The 12,501-nt window shown below is 42.0% G+C and overlaps 1 protein-coding gene across 1 annotated transcript in view; it reads left to right on the top strand.

Moving 5' to 3' along the window:
• strbp (spermatid perinuclear RNA binding protein) overlaps nt 1-12,501 on the top strand; it is a 74,695-nt gene that overhangs the window by 57,585 nt on the left and 4,609 nt on the right. The window contains exons 7-18 of the mRNA XM_062434244.1: nt 1,616-1,728; nt 2,538-2,633; nt 2,793-2,904; nt 3,727-3,824; nt 5,092-5,197; nt 5,940-6,023; nt 6,692-6,900; nt 8,048-8,200; nt 8,456-8,590; nt 9,148-9,288; nt 9,778-9,907; nt 10,686-10,739. Of these exons, the coding sequence (XP_062290228.1) occupies nt 1,616-1,728; nt 2,538-2,633; nt 2,793-2,904; nt 3,727-3,824; nt 5,092-5,197; nt 5,940-6,023; nt 6,692-6,900; nt 8,048-8,200; nt 8,456-8,590; nt 9,148-9,288; nt 9,778-9,907; nt 10,686-10,739 (1,431 nt within the window). The remainder of the gene's footprint in view (nt 1-1,615; nt 1,729-2,537; nt 2,634-2,792; nt 2,905-3,726; nt 3,825-5,091; nt 5,198-5,939; nt 6,024-6,691; nt 6,901-8,047; nt 8,201-8,455; nt 8,591-9,147; nt 9,289-9,777; nt 9,908-10,685; nt 10,740-12,501) is intronic.

The following is a 12,501-nucleotide window of genomic DNA, read 5'->3' as shown; positions in this document are numbered from 1 at the left end:
ACACGATAGCAAAGGGAATTTTTAAAAATGAGACTGAGGGAGAAGACAGCGTCTGTAACACAGACGGAGATAATGATAAAAGAAGACTGCTGAGTGAGAGAGCAGCCAGCAGAGCATAAGAGACAGCGGGAGGACAAGCGAGAGGAGAAAGACGATAATGATCCACTAGCAGCAGAGTGGTCCCACCCGCAGCTGGGACCCCTCTGACAAACCTTGAGATACTGCATTATACGTCACACAAAAGCACACATACACACCACTGTGCGGGTTAGACAGAGGAAGAGCTACGCTGATATAATGGCCAGATGAGTTCAGAGATAATGTGAGATAGATATTGTCATGCTGCTGCTATGAAGATACACTTTAGACACATTTGACATTTCGACCAAATGCCTCTTGAGGGAGAGTGATGAGGAAATGATGTACCTAGTTGTGTTTTCATACAGACCCAAAGGGGCTCTTTAGTTTGTTTTTACTTTACTTCCAGTTGGTTCCGCACATAATAAACCCTCTTTGGAAACCCTGTGTAACCGCACTCATTCATATATAGCTGCGTTTGATTCAGCTCGCCTTGCATATCATTAGACCTGATGCTCTTTCTCGAGAATGAAGAATGGGGTAACTCAACCAGCCTGGTGTGTTGGGCAGCATGAATCAAACGCTTACACTTAAAAGCATAGGAATGCTCCTCTTTTACCAACCACAATGCTCTAACTAAACCCTGCCTTGATCCCTCCTGTGTTGTGTTTGTCTCAGACTGGGTCAAACTATTGTAGATTTGATTTATTTTCAGTTCTACTTTAGGAGCGCTTGATTCTGTGTTTGCCCAGACAGGTTGTTGAATTGCTTTCTCAGCACCATTTCTGTATGAGCTTGTGAAATCAAGTGCACTTTAAGTAATCAAGAAGGAAAAACAAACACCTATTTTGACTCCTGCCTGGTGCAGACTGGATCAAAATAAATAAATTCCTCCTCAAATACATGAAGGAGAGATTGATTTACCTGGCTGGGGACAAAGAAATGAGTGGATATGTCTCAACAATTCCCACACACAGTAAATCAAACACTCCTTAGGTATTTGTTTGGTGTATGTCTGTGGGGGGCTCTCCATCCCACAAAGTTGTCTCTTTCTTTCTGACCCTGGTTGCTCTCCCTTTCACTGATTTGTCAGTGACTGGATGGATGTAAACTACTAAATCATTGTTTAATAGTGTGTGTAATTTCAACACATCCATGTGTAGCAGGGTCAGTGCATCTTGTATTACTCTGTGCTTAGGATGTCAACATGTGACGCAATTAACACATGTCCGACTGACACAGTGTTGAAAATGACACACCATTTTTAATGAGTAAGGAGGATTTTATGAACATTCATCACCGATCTGTGGATTGTAGAGAGTGAGCACTTTCTACAAGGAGAGGAACAACTTTATGGCATGAAAAGCACCTTGTATGTACCAAATATTCATGCATAAGTGTGTGTATGTGTGCATTCGCATGGAAATTCAGATGCGTCTGCGCACATTCACACACGCAAGATTTAAACACACACACTCAGACATGACGTGTGTGTGTTTTACGTTCTCTATATTGGGTTGTTATTGTTTTGTGGCAGTGTTGGGTGCTGCTGCGCAGAGAGTGGAGGCTGAGGAGGAGGAGGGGGAGGTGCTGGATAGACACAGATGTCTGTTGGCCCTGGCAGCGCTGCGACACGCCAAGTGGTTCCAGGTCGGCACCCACTCACTTCCTGTCTTCCTGCCCGATGCTTATTGTAGCCTGACGATTAACCCAGAGGGAATACACTCACTGTCAGAATAATAATACTGTGGTGCTTATTATGGCCACACATTTCAAACTAATTAAGAACAGATGCACTTGTGGAAAAATAGTCACTTTTATTGATGTAAATTTACGAATTTGTACATTGGAATTATTAAACAATTCTCTGATAATGAAATGCAATACTGCTGATGAACATAAGTTTTTATGCTTTCATCTTCCCTCATCAAATGAGGGTTAATTCTCCAAAAAGATAGCTTTTTCCTTATACAGTAATATGTTAAACAAAAAAAAAAAACCCAATCGTATCGTAAGGCTACAAAAGCAATGGTTGATACTTGTTTTTCTTTTTGGCTATTATGTTAACCTGCCTGCTCTGTACAGTATGTCAATGCTTCCCTTTGATTCCCTTCCCATACCCTTCCCCATCTGTCTCCCGACTCACTTACCTTACTGACAAAAAAAGAAATGTGCAAGCTCAGGATGTATGTATTTTTCTAAAGACAGAGACAAAACTCAAAAAATTCAAAGAAAAATATTTTCAGAAATTCTACATTTTTAGTGTTTTAAACAGGCAGAGTTTTAGACAGATACTTACAATCACCTCATTATAACTGTAGGCTGTTATCTGTACATGTTGGCACAAATACCACTGCTCCTGCGCTCAATTTTTTCCCTTCTTCCCTTTTTGTTTAATCTTCCGTCTGCCTCCTTCCATCTTTTCCTCTTTCCTTTCTCTGTCCCTCTTTCTCTCCCAGGCTCGAGTGAATGGGCTCAAGTCCTGCGTGATCATTCTCAGGATACTTAGAGACATGTGCAATAGACATCCCATCTGGGAACCTCTTAAGGGATGGGTGAGTCTTTCCCTTTCACTGTATTTACCTTTGGTTGAGAGTTAACCCTATGACATAATAATTTGCTTATATCAGTTCCGTCTTGCAGAAGTTTGATGTCTCTGTCGGTTTAATTTTCACATGTTCACCTGTGCTGTATGTGTGTGTGTACTCTTGCAGCCCTTAGAGCTTATCTGTGAGAAGGCCATCGCCACCTGCAACAGACCTCTTGGGGCAGGAGAAGCCCTGCGTCGAGTCATGGAGTGTCTAGCCTCAGGCATACTGCTACCAGGTATGAAAGCCATTGATGGTTGCATGAATTTTACAGCTGGAAATATTTGAGTATCAACAGAGGAGAATGTGTGTATTCGTGTAAACTCTTACCTGAGTTGCTGGTGAATGGAGGAGGTGAACATTCTCAATTAGGGTAGATGAGCAAATACATTGAGGCTCTGCTTGGTGCATTTGTTGAGCTCTTTCTTTAAGAGAGCTTGAGACATTATTAGTGCCCAAGCAGAGCTCAGCTGTCTGAGGCAGGTCATCATAACAAGAGCATCTTAATTAGGAGCAGCTGAAGGATGTCCTTTCAAAATGTTGTGTCCTTGGAAAAAAAATTCTATTATTGGAAAACCTTGGTTCATTTTATTCCTTTTTTTTCAAATCATGTTGAATTCCAAAATCCAGTTTAAAAAAAGAAAATTGCAGTTTATATGAATTATAAACAAAATGAAAAGGGGGGGAAAATGATCCAGTTCATTTTTATGAAAGTCGTAAAAAAATGCTCCAGTTTAATTTACAGGTCAAACTTGTGCCGCGTTCCTGCCAAGTATTCAAGTTTAACTCAAATGATGCACCATTTTAGCTAGTGGGTTTTTGTTTAAATTGAGTTACTAGTTTTTCAATCGCTCACAGACAGGTTGAGCAGTTAGATTTTTCTCATTATTGCAGTCCTGTTGCTGCTGTTGTCCATTTTAATTGTCATGATTGTGTCACTTAATTTTCATTGCCACTCATGTCATGGTCGTGAAGCCTAATTAAATGTTGCTGAGCAGTAGTGTCAGTGCAGTGACAACAAATGACTTTGTGTGTGTGTCATCTTCTGTCGCTTCCCCAGGTGGTCCAGGTTTACACGACCCATGTGAGAAAGAGCCAACAAACACACTAGCCAACATGACCGACCAGCAGGCTGAGGCCATTACCTACAGCGCACAGGTACACACACACACACTGCAGTTTCAAGACACTGTTGTTATCACCCAGCTGTACTCGCCCTGAGCTGTCAGTGTGTGAGAATCAGTAAACAACATGCCTGTTACCAGACAGAAAGACCCCATCACCACCCCAACCACACAACCTACATGCACGCGCGCACACACACACAGACACACTTGTGTACGCATGCATGTGCGTCTCCAGGAAGAGTATTGTGGTGCTGCATTTTAATGATTGGTGTGAGAAACTATTGCCATCGCAAGCCATAAATCCATCTCTGACACCCTGAGGACAGTATTTGTGTGCATGCGGCGTGTGTGTGCGTGCGCGCTGTCATGTCCTTCTTCGCGCACACACTCGACTGAGCAGGGCAGCCTCTGAGCCGCACGGCTTAGTGAATGCTGCCGTCCATTTCCTTTGAAGGCAGCCTGAACGAGGCTGGAATGTCAATGGGGATAATTGTATTGTAGCAGATACAAGAGCAGATAGGAGAGAGGAAGCTGTTCTGTCAATGAGCTACACCGAGCCTCATGAATATCTGAGACACTCTACCTCTCTAATGGATTTATATTAGCAGACCCACTCTGTGCCATTCTGGTTATCTATCTCATTGTTTGTGTAGATTGAGGGTGTGTACAGTAGATCGAGAATAATAAAGTAACACGCAGAGATGCTCGTCGTAATATCTACTGATATTATTGATATGTAGATAGGGGTGAAAAGCAGGCATACCCTGTCTGTTGCAGGATAACAAACATTCATTAACAAATAGGTCTGGCCATTAGTGTTTATTCATTTATATGCATAAGTTGGCTTATGTTTGGATAAGGCCTCCTAACATTTGTGAATATGATCAGATGAAATCTAAATCAAGTTGTACACACCTATGTTGTAAGGAGATCTCTTGTATGCATAAGAGATACATCAGCCCAAATATTGTTGCTGAACTTCGTTTCTCTCTGTTTCTCAATTGGATTTTACAAGCTCATCCCCGGCCTGCACTGGCAGAGCAGCTTCACTATAAATTTAATAACAACTCTACAACAGAATTTAAAATTTAAATTCACAAAGGATGAAAAAACTGAATATATATCTGCTGGTCTGCAAATCTTCAATCTTGGATATGGATAGCAAACCACAGAGAATTCACTATAAGTGACAGAATGCAGTATTTTCTGCGTATTAGTTTGAGAGTGAAAAATTGCATTATAACATTTCTATTTTATTTTCTTCTCTCAAATTTCTTTCTTTCCCTGTGCGACAACAGCATGCTCTCAGACTCATGGCTTTTGCACAGATCTACAAGGTGTTGGAGATGGAGCCTCTTCCCTCAAATAAACCGTCGCAGAAATATCCTTGGTCTGATAAAGAAGGTGAGTGTATCTGTCTACCTGCCTGTCTGCTCACTCTCCCTCAGTGTGTCCTCTGTCCAATACACTCCCCACACGTCTGCAACATTCCTGGCTTCAGTTATCTGGGTTAGGGTTGGGGCTTCTTGACATAAGTCAGACTTGCCACTAAACAAATTCTATGTTGAATCTTCACACACGATGTGACCTTTCTGGATGTATGAGGTGGTTTTATTACACACCAGATCACAAAAATACCTTAACAGATGAGATATGCTGCTTGATATTTGCCTGTTTTTTCCTCTTGGATTTATTTGTGACCCTATATCAGGTGTTACACCGCAGACAGGGTGGCCTTGATACAGTGTCTTGTGCGTGCTGTTTCCTTCATTCCCACTTAGAGAAACACTCACAGAAAGCTCATAAGACCTTCAATTGGCAAAACTCCAAAGTGACTTTCATGGAAAATCGACTTGGGCTCTTCGTACCTCATGACACTGACATGGAAAATTGCCAGAGCATTTACAGATTAAGGTGCATGTAGGGAAGGAGATTATACTGTATATCTTCCTCATTGTTTGACTGTTTGCCGGTCTGCCTGTCTCCCCTGTTTACTTTGTCTGTGACTTTATCCTTCTTTATGCTTGTTCTCACTTGTCATTTGTTTTCTGCAACTTTGCGTCCCTTTCTTTCTGTCACACACAAGTGCCTTTGTATATGTCTCTATAAACATGTGAGTTAGTGATTAATTCAGAACTCTCTCCAGGCTTAGGTCTGAAGAGGCCATATGAGGATGGAGCAATGGATGACAAGGACCTCATCAAGAAGATGAAGAGGAATCTGAGAAAAGGTACAAGAAGGAAGGAAATGAAGAACAATGGCAGAGTATCATATCCTGATTGTTCTTTATGTTTTAGCTTTTGCTTTTTCCCTTCGTTTAGTGTTGGAAAAAGTTTCTTTCCAATGTTGCCTTGAGTTTATATTTTTCGTCAAACCACTAAAACAAAGTGGCACCACTCTTACAAATGAAGTAGTTGTATTGGGTTGTCTGCAGTGGAGCCCTCTTCTCTTCTCCTTGTCTCTTATTTTGTCTGTCTCTTTCCCTGCCTGCTTCTCTCCATTCCACCCTCCCTCCATCCCTTGAATGCAGATCAATAGTATTGATTGCGAACGTTTTAGTAGGCCACCCAACCATCCCCAGCTCTTTCTTCATACAAGGAGAAGATGAACCATGACTAATGGAGGCAGAGAGACATTTTCTTGGCAAACGGGAGGAAAGTGATTGAAAGTGATGAGAAAATAGAGCGGCACCTGTATTTATCATAAAAATAACCAGCCTGTGTGCTGAAAACCTTTGGAAAATATGATTTATTACATACAGAATTTCTGAATTGGCCCAGTCTGTCCAATTTTAGCTGGATACTTGTTACGCGCCCTACAAACCTTTTATTAAATCGACCCCAATCTGCTCTACTTTCTGCTGTAACCATACCCTCTCCATTTTCTTTTTTTCATTAGTCCTGGACAGTAAAGCCATAGACTCCAACCAGCCAATGAATGCCCTGATGCGGTTGAACCAGATCCGGCCGGGGCTGCAGTACCGCCTGCTGTCCCAGTCGGGCCCAGTTCACGCTCCGGTCTTCACCATGTCTGTGGACTTGGATGGAACCATTTACGAAGCGTCTGGATCCTCCAAGAAGACTGCCAAGCTCCATGTCGCCGTCAAGGTAAGAAACCAAGTGAAGGAAAGAGAGTGGAGTTTATGAGACAGTATTTATGTGCAGCTGATGGAAGAATAATATGTAACAAATTAGTTCATCTGACATCAGCATTTGATTCTGACATAACGGAGACATTTTTGGTTACCTCAAGCTCCGACTGTCTGTGTCTATTAATGTGTATTTTTCAGTGTATGCCCATTAGAGTGTTAGTGCATGCAATGTGTGTGCGTGTTCGTATGTGTGTTTGTGAGGAGGGATGGAGGTGGGCAAAATCCATGTAATCCCAAAGTGGTTGTGAACAAAGAGGCTCTCCAGAGCACAGAGATGGGATAATCCGCTATCTGCTCCATTCCCATAAAAGGCTCTTTCTCCCCATCTCTCCCCCTTTTTTCATTCTCGTCCTCACTCACTTTCTTTCTCTCATGCACTCACCTTTTGATCTCTCTCTTCCTCTCCCTTGTTTTTGCTCCTGTACTCTCTCTCATAATCAAACTGCGGCTGGTTCAGCAGCTGTAACACAATCATCTATTTGGGTCAAAAATGTGTCATTCTCCTTTTCCGCTTCTGCCTGCATATTGTTCTGAATCACTTTGCTGCTCTGTGTGCCGCCAAGGACTTACAGTAGACTCTTGTGATTCTGTACAGCCAGTTTATTATAATGACTTTATTGTAACCATTTTGTAGGAGATTACACTCTGTCATGTCAGTACATGCAGTTTGCTGCAGTATTGCTCGTTCTGGAAGTTATTTGTTTTAATATATAGTAATTTGTGTCAGAGTGTTGTCACAGTCAAGGCTCAGACTGACACATTTACCACTGTGGTTCAATTTCCTGTTTATGTGCTGCTTTTCAGTCTTATTGCCCTACTCTAGTTTTGAATAAAGTCTGCTCAAAACAGAGATATCACTCATGCTATTTAGTTTGCAGTTTCAACAATTAAGCAAATAAATTACATTATCTAGTTGACTGACCACAATTTAATTCAGATATTTAGATACCTGGTTACACACTATGGATTTAGACATTATGTGGGCACCTCTGGAAACTGTGACTGTTAAAACCATTAATGATTCTTTCACTTTAGTGGGTTTTTTTTTGTTTATTTGCTGCATCTTCCCAACTTCTCGTTACCTTATCATCCTCCATCTTCAGGTGCTCCAGGCAATGGGCTACCCGACAGGTTTCGACTCAGACCTTGACCCCATGAGTTCAGATGAGAAGTCGGATGGCGAGGGGAAGAGTGAGACGTCTACGCACACTAGCAATAATCCAACACACTCTTCGGACAGCTCCAACACACTGGAGGTTGGAATTTAGATGTGCTGATTAAAAAACTGCATATATTCAGTTCAAATATTTTTTTTAGTCTGATTCTGGGAACATTTGATTGTAAGTAATTAAAATGGATGTCCCAGTGTTTTAAGGACATGACAGGTAATCCCACACCTGTGACATTTATTACACATCATGCTCCCTCTCCCAGGTTTGCTGTGTGTGTATGCTTTCTCATAAAGCAATGCTTTCTAATTATATTACTTTAATAACCTTTTTGCTCCGCAGGTACGAACTCAGGGTCCCATACTGACGGCGAGTGGAAAGAATCCCGTCATGGAGCTGAACGAGAAGAGACGAGGCCTCAAATACGAGCTCATCTCTGAAAGTGGAGGCAGCCACGACAAACGCTTTGTTATGGAGGTGAGAGCTTTATATACACACAGACCGATGCTGGTAAAAGATTATAGAACACAAGCATATGTACGTATAAGAATTCTCAAATTTAACAAGAAAAGGGGGTGACTTACACAGAAGCTAAACCACACACTCAGAAACAGGCTGATCACTGGTGGAGTCAATCAGTCAACTCGGTTCCTGGAGCAAGCCTGTTCTCTGTGGGGTGTGCTGTTTTCCGACATGCCTGGCTGCTCCGTCGCTCTGCTGATTGATTAGCAGGCCTGCTTGACAGCAGGGCATTGCTAAACAAGCTGTCCTGTTCAGCTAGACTCACTGGCTGAGTTACTGACGGCTGATGAACACACAGGTTTTGGGCAACATTATTGTCTAATTTGTTGGTTTTGAGAGAACTGTAACATTAAGAGTGACACATTAATAGAAAGGAGGACAATAATAATTAGACAAATTATAGCATGGCTCCCAAACATTTCACTGGATGCAAAATTCTGAGAACTTGTTTTAAGTCTAACTCTTATCAGGATTTTGATCAATATGTCAAATTTTGTGTGTGTGCATGTCAGGTGGAGGTCGATGGGCAGAAATTTCGTGGTGCAGGCCCGAACAAAAAGGTAGCAAAGGCCAGTGCTGCTCTAGCAGCTCTGGAAAAACTCTTCTCTGGTCCCAACGCAGCTGCAAACAAGAAAAAGAAGATATTGCCCCAGGTAAGGAGACACGCATAGAGCACAGCACATACCAGACACAGAGAGGGCCCTGCTTCAGTCTGGGTCACATGCATTATTCAGAGACAATGATGGCAACAAATAATCAAAGCCCTCTGTTCTGTAACTGCTATCTTTGACAGCCAAAGTGCCTTTTCAAAATTACTACATTTAAACCTCTTTTCTGATCAGTATCACCTCTGTAAAGCAGGGGGACAATTTGTCCACTTTGTTCACCATGTAGCCCGTCGCTAATCAATGGCACTGTGTTTAACAAGTGTCCAATCAGATCAATACTTGACAGTTATCAGATCACCACTCTCCCACTTGTTTGTTCAATGAGCTGTGTGCTAACAACACTGAGGCCCAAAAAAGCATGTGTGTGTTATGCATTATGCAGGCACACACGTCTTTAAATACTGTATGTGTCTTTGCATAATGAATGTCTGAAACACACTTTGATATAATAAGTTTATGTCTATCTATGTTCAGACTAAAGGAGCTTTGGCTGCAGCAGCAGCAGCCTCAGCAGTAGCAGCTCAGGTAGCCAGAGGACGAGGAAGAGCAGCCCTCGCGAGAGGAGCCTTTGTCAGCGCTGCCGCACCAGGATACGTTACGCCAGGTAGTAAGAAGATAGATGTGTATATTGTTGTTTTTGTTCTCCAAGAGATGTGTTTTGTTTCATATATGGGTGGGATGGTGGTCATCTTTGGGGTTTTTTGGTCTTTTTTACAGGCAATTTTATCAGCCTATGAAAATATACAGTTGCATGACATATGAGCAAATAAACTTTTTATACTGTAACACAGATGTCATTTTAAAGAATTCTTGCTCACAGTTGGATCCTCACATCAAACCTTCAAGAAAATGATTTTCCAATCTCCTTTTCCTGCTAATCCTTCCAACTCATTTTTATTCTATAGAGTATTTCATTTTCACATTTGACACAGTAGTTTGCGCAGGGTTGGCATTTTCTTTTACTGTTGGCGGCACAGCACCGACATTTTCTTCAGCTTTAGGCTTCTTTCCCTGTGTTCTACTTTAGCATCTATTATTTCCCTCCAGTTGTATTGGAAATATCACAGACTTTCAGAAATACCCTACAATACAGGGGACAATCATGCAGCCTGGATACATTGACTATCTAGGACATTTTTTGCCTTTCATTTTGATTTTTGAGGAGAAGAATTTTCTGAATGTTTAACTGGAGTGTTTCTGTGTTCAGGTTCATGTTGACTAGGAGGGAGTTTAGCTTTCACATACTCTGAACCCTACAGCTGTCTATTAGACTGCAAGATGGCCACAATTTCATAAGAACTTACTAAAGATGTTGAAAAAGAGATGCTTGGAATTAAACAAGTGCACATTTCAATTAGACACTTTAACTTCTTCCCCAACAGGCTTCGGGACACCGTATGGCTACAGCCCTGCTGCAGCAGCTGCTCCTGCTTACGGTACGTGCTTGTTTTCTGCTCTCCCCATCCAGTCTTTATCATTTCACCCTCCTTCTCTTGTCCATAACCTTCATCCCTTCCTTCTCCCACCTTCTCCCTTTTCCTAACCATACAGTCCCTAGAACTTAACAAACCATAACTAAACCATAACTAATAATAAAGTCAAAACTGTCCTAAAATCAGTGTTGTAGAGCAAATTAATCATACTTCTTTCTCACATCCTTTGGCTTCTATTTGTTTCCTTTTCTCAAATTTTCATCAGAATCCAAGTTTTAGGGTTTGGTTCTGACTTTCAGTCATAATTAAACAAAGCTTTAACTGTTGGCTCTTTGTGTTGTGCTTCGAGCAAATCTGTCTGTGCTTTGGTTAAGTGTCCGCTCACCACTTGTTTCTTAATCTTGTTGTTGCCACTAACTCCCCCCTCTCTTATGGTTGGATCACTCCTCTGTCAGGAAAGCACTGTTGCCTATCTTGAGCTCTGATCCCAAAACTCTCAAAGACTAATTACAAAGAAACAAACACTCCTGTGCATGCAGTACTTTGCCTCTGCATCTCCTGAATGAAAGAAACAAGTATAAAACTACTCCACAGCATAGCCATCCTGTACCCAACTGAACCAGCTTTCCTTGGCCTTACTTTAACCCAGACACTCTGCCTGTGCTGCTGTCATCATCATTTCTGGTCAGATTAGCAGAACGCATAGTGTGAATTCCTCAATTCACCCGCTGTTATTTAAGACGGGGTAGGAGGGCAGGTTTGCACTGCGGCGCTGCTCCTGTCATGTTTATGTTGCTAAAGGGTTTCCATGTCTTCACTGCTGATAGCGGTCACTGGGCTCCGTCGCACGCACAGTAATTAAAGGCTAAAATCTATACTAGTGCTCGACCTTTAACAACAAAACACAAGTATTAGTGCAGAATTCACTCCATACATCCCTCTGTCACACACACACAGTCGTATTTACCCGAACAGACTGAGCCTTGTGTAGCATGTGTGCACATGTAGCATTGGGAGGCCTCTCTGTCCATCTTAGAGCTTGAGATTTGAATGGGTCTTATGTGCTGGGAGAAACTGGTCCAGGGTCCCAGGCAGACGTTTAGTACCCCCCTGAGATCCCAGCAGCCCCCAATATGAAGTGCGCCTTAGTTTCTCTGTTTACGGTGGAGCTGGACTTGGTGGGTTTAGTTTCAGTCTCTGGCCAGCACACTGCACCCCTCTTTTCAAATATTTTTGTGACTTCCATGCTTATTGAAAAAAAAGAGATTTGAATATCCAGGTAGCTGCTGATTACATCTAACTAGAAAACAATGTCACTGTTTATTTCAGTGGGCTTTCAGTATGTTGCTTCTGACTGGCAAATAAAAAGACTCGGTAAATAAAGAGGCAATTAAATGTCTGGATGCTTCTGTGGTGGTGATGCAGTATAAATCGTTGCACACTGTGTGCATCTGTGCCCTGTGACTCATCAGTATGCCACGTATCCTGGTGTGTCATTGAGAGATGAGCTGACCCTGAGCTTTAACCTGAGCTGTAACCCACAAGTGGGCAGGAAGTCAAACTCATTTCATGTTTGTTGAAAAGGAAAAGATGTGAAGTGAAACCTGGAATGATGCTCAGAAACTTTTTCTGAACTTAAATGTTTCATGCTCGCAGTGTGTGTCGGCACAGTATGTGTTTAACAAATGGTCCCAACATGTGATGCAGGACACTGTGGAAAATCTGTGTGGCAAAAAGCAGAAAGAGAATTACTAGATATTAGATA

The sequence above is a fragment of the Scomber scombrus genome, chromosome 15 (genome assembly GCF_963691925.1).
Source record: "Scomber scombrus chromosome 15, fScoSco1.1, whole genome shotgun sequence".
Classification (NCBI taxonomy): domain Eukaryota; kingdom Metazoa; phylum Chordata; class Actinopteri; order Scombriformes; family Scombridae; genus Scomber; species Scomber scombrus.
The sequence above is the reverse complement of the archived record's forward strand: the minus strand, read 5'-3'. Positions and strand labels throughout refer to the sequence as shown.